The 7,080-nt window shown below is 41.3% G+C and overlaps 1 protein-coding gene across 1 annotated transcript; it reads left to right on the forward strand.

The window, feature by feature from the left end:
• Window positions 1–932: 932 nt before the first annotated feature.
• LOC123762403 (sericin-2-like) lies at window positions 933–6,808 on the forward strand. The gene is made up of 3 exons (XM_045748917.1): window positions 933–970; window positions 1,388–2,253; window positions 6,735–6,808. Exons 1-3 carry the CDS (start codon window positions 933–935, stop codon window positions 6,806–6,808), a joined length of 978 nt encoding a protein of 325 aa, XP_045604873.1.
• Window positions 6,809–7,080: the final 272 nt, after the last annotated feature.

The following is a 7,080-nucleotide window of genomic DNA, read 5'->3' on the forward strand; positions in this document are numbered from 1 at the left end:
CCAGGACGGACCGAAACGTCGTCGTTTCTTCACTTTCTGATGAGTGGTTCGGTCATCATTGGTGCTAGTGATGAGCCTTGAGGGACCTCACTAGTGACATTCATCTAGTCAGATTCATTATATCTATACTGATTCATTATATCTATACATCTATCTGTACACTATACCTGCCCGAAACGCTGTGCGTACTAGTGGATTTACAAGAATGTAAACACATCATGCTATGTACTCTCAAAAACCTAATGTAACTTATTGTATATAAACAAATAAATAAATCGAATTACTCCTCTCATCTTTCTTACAGGACATTTATCTCTTTCAAACTAGTAGTGGTGGTGGTGAGGTTGGTGTGCCTGTGGGGGGGGGGGGGGTCAGGTGGTGGTGGTAGTTGTGGTGGGGGTTGTGTCAAGTTGGTGGTAAGGGCTTTAAGTCATGGGTAAAATTTTATCCCCTGGGCAAAACTATGGAAATAGGGAGGTTAATCAGTGCTTGTTGTTGTGGTGATGGGGTGATGGTGACGGTGATGGTGGTGATAGAGATGGTGGTGACAGAGGTGGTGGTAGAAAATTGAAGGAGCGAAAGCACATTATTTATCTACTGTCCTGCGCTTGACTCTTGGAACCATTCCCTCACACTCTACACACTAACTTGCTAACAAAGTCGTTTCCGTCAAAACTGCCGCCTACCATCGGCACAAGAACAAAAACAGATGAGAAAAAGGACATGCCGTTTTATTATAAAGATGTCAATAATTTCTTAAAAAAAAGTTGTAATTGGAGAAGACAAAGATGGGATGAATATATAAGAAAAGTGCAATAGAGAAGAAATTATTAGCCAATCTTCAAGACCTAAGAGGAAAGCGGGATAGTGAAACATCAAGTGTCAGTTGTGTCCAGTGATGTTTAATTATTTTTGGAGGTAGTTATAAGACAATGGACGAGCACGCTAACGTGGACAATAAAGTAGCTTGGTAACGATAAAGGTATTTGATCCACCATGTACCAAATACAATAAATATTTAACAATAATCTACACTTCGTCACAAATGTATATATGAAATATTGTATACGTAAATTACTGAACCACAAACGCCACATTAACAATGGTAGTATGATGAACCAACCATACGTATATCCACGTTATAGGTCTCAAAAAATTACTCTTTCGCAGCGCGAATAAATGAATGTGGAAAAAAATCACACCTGATTAAATATGGCCGCAAATGCAGCTCTCCATAATTATAATTTTTTTTAGAGTTTAATCACGCAATTAATTATTTTTCGATACAGATACATCGAGTGTGGAGAACTTTGACGGGACCCACAACCCGGCATGGTCGAGGAGCAGGCGCACATACACGCAGTAATAACTAGCTCATTAGCAACAGCAATAAGGCTAACAATAGCAGTAATGTTAGCAACAACAGTAATGGTAGCAGCAGCAGTAATGGTAGTACCAACAGTAATGGTAGCAGCAGCAGTAATGGTAGTACCAACAGTAATGGTAGCAGCAGCAGTAATGGTAGTACCAACAGTAATGGTAGCAGCAGCAGTAATGGTAGTACCAACAGTAATGGTAGCAGAAGTAATGGTAGTACCAACAGTAATGGTAGCAGCAGCAGTAATGGTAGTACCAACAGTAATGGTAGCAGCAGCAGTAATGGTAGTACCAACAGTAATGGTAGCAGCAGCAGTAATGGTAGTACCAACAGTAATGGTAGCAGCAGCAGTAATGGTAGTACCAACAGTAATGATAGCAGCAGCAGTAATGGTAGTACCAACAGTAATGGTAGCAGCAGCAGTAATGGTAGTACCAACAGTAATGGTAGCACAAGCAGTAATGGTACCAACAACACTAAAAGTATGAAGGAAATTAGAGGTAACAGTACCTCTACTGTTGAAACCGCAGGTGTTTCAACCAACAGTAGCCTTGGTACCTCGTTGGCTACCAACAGTAGCCTTGGTACCTCGTTGGCTACCAACAGTAGCCTTGTTGAAACCGCAGGTGTTTCAACAGTAGCAGTAACAATAGCAAAAGCGGCTACTGTTGCTACTCCTCATCGTCACCAGCAGTCAGTAACACACGTAGCAGTGACAGCGGCAACAGTAGTATTAACAGTAATAATATCAGCAGTAACAACAGTAGCAGCAGTAGCAGCAACGTCAGAGGATCTGACCCTCCGACACATCCCCTTCATGGACATTACGGGAGTGAATTTATCAGAGAACGGCGGACGTGGTGAGGTCCCGAGAGGTGGGTGGAGTGTCAGCCGTCAGCTGCATCAACAGCGAGCCCTGATGTGAGCTGCTGGCCGGGGGACTGACACGTCTGTCTCGTTAGTGATGGTCCCTCCCGGCTGGCCAGTCCCCCGGCCAGTCTCTCGGCCAGTCCCCCGGCCAGTCCCCCGGCGGGAAGGGGGAAGGGGTAGGTGGGGTCCAGGTACCACCGTTCCTGTATGGTGTGATGCCCATAACTTCCCATGTTGCTCATGACTGCACAGGTTTGTTTATATGTGGGAATAGACCACTAGAAAATATCTCCACAGGAGCTTCTAGGATGAAAACAGATCGATTGTGTCTATTAAGACATTTGTTGAATTAAGTTACAACGACACATGGTCTATATGTATATGTATATATGTGTATGCTCTACCTACCTAGCACAAGGTACCACAAGGTACCTTCCTATCACAAGAGAGGTAGGAAGGTAAAGATAAGGGCGGGCCTTTTTTGTAGAAGATTAACATTTTGGGTATAATTAACATTTTGGGTATAATTAACATTTTGGGTATAATGTTGCCATACAAGATTAAGTAGACCATTTAAAAGTTCCTGAGAGTTGAAGCCAAGCAAGAAACGAGAGGAGGTAAGGTGAGGTAATTATCAAGAGAAAGCGCCAAGGTACGATGACCGTAATACTGGGAAGAGTTTGGCGGAGAGGATTACTAGAGGGGACATGAGCACGGAGTGATGGTTGTTTTTTGATTGTTGCCGCCGGAGGCGGCTAGTTTATTGTGCACCCCATACTCATCCTGTGAGCGGTAGCGCAAAAAGCATTACAGAGGGCAGAAAAGGGTGATGGGACGCTGGCCAACCTGAAGCCCTCAGGGCTCAAACGTCGACCTCACAAGAAGCGCCCACGTCGAGGAGCGAGAGAGAGAGACAATTGCAACTCTAATCTGGAAGACTCAGAAGATTAAAACCTAAGTCAAGAGAATTGATGAAACTAATAGCTTTCTCCTGAATTACATCAATAATTTTGGTTGATGGGTAACTTCCCATTTATGAGAGCTGTACTCAAAACAAGGAGCGATGAGTATATTTTAGAGATTAACTCAGAGCGGACAGACGCACGAGTGAAGATTTAGTACTTTAATTTGAAAGAAAAGATATGAATCAGCTAAGGAAAAAATACAAGGTTTGGATGGGATTAATAAAACCAGGTTACATTAGGCCATAAAAGATTTGTTTCTCTTTTAGTCGATATGATTTAATTTGTTAAGAATAAACTTAAGTTTACATTATTTTATAATATTATTAGTTAAATGAACCTAATAAAATTAAACCGAATCTAAGAAAAAAATACAATTTAGAGTTAAAGTTAATATTTGGTCTGACAGAAAATTCAAACAAGACGTTGTTAAGAGACACCAATAGTCAAAATACTCACAATCACAACATTAACAGAAACAAAACTATAATAAACCAAACTCAAAGAACAGAACACCGGAACAGAGACGTCAAATAGTGACAGCTCACGGAGCCAGACCGCTGAGACAACCACAGAATGAACAATGAAGTGTGCTTTCTTTATCTCGGGAAGGGTGAGAACAACATGTTCTCTCGGGAAGGGTGAGAACAACATGTTCTCTCGGGAAGGGTGAGAACTGCATGTTCTCTCGGGAAGGGTGAGAACTGCATGTTCTCTCGGGAAGGGTGAGAACTACATGTTCTCTCGCAGTGAGTTATGAACTCACCCTTCTTGACAAAATTAAAAAATAATACATTTGGAAGAATCTGTTTAATTATCAAGGAAAGTATTTAAAAAACTGCAGTCGCTAAGTAAAAATTATAACAACGAAAAACAAATATCACGAACTAACAAATTATATTAATATATATATATATATATATATATATATATATATATATATATATATATATATATATATATATATATAAGGAAAAAATATCAATACCCTGAAGTATTTTAAACTAAATATGAAAATCACATTCTCAAAATAAAAAAAAAAGCAAAGGCTGCACTAACAGCAGTGAAGGAAACGCTACACTAACAATGAAGCAACTAACAAACTAACCACAATGAACAAAACAACACTGCCACTTACACAAGTGACTCTGAGTTTCATGTACAACTGCAATTGCAAAAATAATGTTGAAATATAACGTTACATCAAAGTTAGTAAACTAAGCATAATTATATCCGGGAAAAATATGTGACCATAAAATGACAAATTTGACTAAAATACATAAACAAAACTTCAAAAAATTTCACCTAAAAGCATTTAAAACTCAATGTATACAAGGACCTGCAAGGAGAGTGCAGATCCAAGCATTAATTCAAGACTGTTTAACGACGTGTTCATTAAGATATTACTGAAATCTAATCTTGTACTTAATTTTCTCATTTTAATCAACCTTCTTTTAACGTTCAGACAAGCAGCCGCTCTCTGCATCACGCAGTCGGCCGCATGAACAAAATAAACGGTTGAACAGTGATACACAATCACCCATTTTTGTTAGTTTTCTAAATAAACATCAAAATATATCTATTTACACAAATATGTTGCAATTTCATGTGAATAATGAACAGCAAGTATTATACATGTTCACAAGGGCAGGACGTTGGCAGCTAACAACTATGCTGCGATGCCAACATGGATGCTCCTAGCTACTCATTTCCACTAAAAACATCATCAATCATTTGAATGCTCTCGCTATTTGTCCCTCCTTGTATGCTCCCGTCTGACCCATGTTGTCATGCAACACGGGGACCAATCGATGCAACACGGGGACCAATCGATGCAACACGGGGACCAATCGATGCAACACGGGGACCAATCGATGCAACACGGGGACCAATCGATGCAACACGGGGACCAATCGATGCAACACGGGGACCAATCGATGCAACACGGGGACCAATCGATGCAACAGAAAAGTCAGATAATGCCCTAAAGATGCAACACAAAAGTTAGTTAAGTATCACAAGAGAATATTTTCGGGGTTAGAATTTATTCAAGATGGCAGGGGAAGGAATAGCAAAGCAGAACGACGGAAGAACAAGAGGATAAGATGGGGAGAATGTAAAAGAAAGTAGAGGAATTGGTTAAGAGAATGGGGAAGAAAGTAGGGATAAGAGGGAAGACAGACGGAGCGGAGCAAACCTTAGGACGCAATAAAGTGAGAATGAACACGAGGTCAGACCCCCAGAGCGATTAGTGAGAGATGAACAGAAAAAGTCTGAAGTCTGGCAAAAAAAACATTCAAAGACAGGAAATTATTCATGTGAATTATTAATAAAAATATACTTTACTAATAAAACAATATCCATGCGAATGAAGAGAAAGGGAACAAATAGACGGAAAAAACTGTACACAACAAAAAGATTGTAAGCACTGCAATTGACAGTGATTGATTAAACACTGGCACCGCAACAAAGGTGTCAGTGCCGCCGCTAAACACATCACCATACAAATAAACACCTATATAATAAAACACGAAAAAATATAAATAAGAAACAAATAAAAAAATAGAGCTGACAAAACTACATTACAAATTATTAAACAATCCTTAATTAATTTTTAATAAAGTTATGAGAGAAGGTCAGTCTATAAAAAAAAGACCCAGCTCTGGACTACCACCACTGGTGCCACCTGTACCACCACTGGTGCCACCTGTACCGCCACTGGTGCCACCTGTACCATCACTGGTCCCACCTGTACCATCACTGGTCCCACCTGTACCACCACTGGTCCCACCTGTACCATCACTGGTCCCACCTGTACCACCACTGGTCCCACCTGTACCACCACTGGTCCCACCTGTACCACCACTGGTGCCACTTGTACCATCACTGGTCCCACCTGTACTACCACTGGTCCACCTGTACCATCACTGGTCCCACCTGTACCACCACTGGTCCCACCTGTACCACCACTAGTCCCACCTGTACCATCACTGGTCCCACCTGTACCACCACTGGTCAATAAACTGAGTTGGTATTATTTGTATACAAACGAGGAACCAGTCTTATCCACCTGAATGACATCTATATATTCTTACATGGACAAGCCACCCATTGCCAAGACCCCCAAAGGCGGAAAATCTATTTCAAATTTAAAAATCACCGAATGACAGTGAGTGACTTCAAGAGGTGAAGTTGGTTGAGGTAACTGTGTAGTGCCACCGTGCCTATTGCCTATTACCAGAAGTACTTACATGCTGCAGACCAGCATACTCCTATATGATGGCTATGCCTGATAGCAGTCCAAATCTTAGGCGTGCCTGGGCTTGACTTTCCTTCAGGTGAGCCACTTGGTCAGTGGGGGTGAGACCACTACACTCTCGCTCATACACACGCCGCCCCCACTAATTATAGGTGTGTCACTGGAGGCCGAAATTGTAGAGTAGTTGGTACCACAGAAGCTGACACGTAAGGAGCATTCTAGCTCATGGTGGACTCCAAAGGCTAACTTTCCCTTTCACGTGCAGCTGATTCAACACAGACTGGCGCTGCCGAGGCTGGAGTGCCCACTGAAGCTGGTACTCGGGAAGCTTTCAATTAGCCTTTGAAGGCTATCTAAAGCTGAATTTTAGCAGATAGAACCAAGAGAGTCCCACGGTCCTTTAGGTCCAATCCACTTCATCTTCTTTATGATGGCGTGTAAACATTGATGGAGTCGGAGGGAAAGATGACACCATTATTCACGTAGTGTGGTAAGGAAATAATTTAGAAAGGTTTAAGCACAAGATTTTCCATGGTATAGAGCAGTGTTTTCATCCGAAGTTCCTCATTGACCTTAGTGGCAAGATATCATTTTTAATACCTATAATATTT

This window comes from Procambarus clarkii, chromosome 2, assembly GCF_040958095.1.
Source record: "Procambarus clarkii isolate CNS0578487 chromosome 2, FALCON_Pclarkii_2.0, whole genome shotgun sequence".
NCBI lineage: Eukaryota > Metazoa > Arthropoda > Malacostraca > Decapoda > Cambaridae > Procambarus > Procambarus clarkii.

What these genes read in the sequence shown, in the direction of transcription:
- LOC123762403 (XM_045748917.1), top strand. Translation starts at nt 933, where the DNA reads ATGGACGAGCACGCTAACGTGGACAATAAAGTAGCTTG. An exon ending in GTGGACAATAAAGTAGCTTG is followed by an intron (nt 971 to 1,387) that starts GTAACGATAAAG and finishes CATTAGCAACAG; the next exon opens with CAATAAGGCTAACAATAGCA. An exon ending in ACGTGGTGAGGTCCCGAGAG is followed by an intron (nt 2,254 to 6,734) that starts GTGGGTGGAGTG and finishes TTTCACGTGCAG; the next exon opens with CTGATTCAACACAGACTGGC.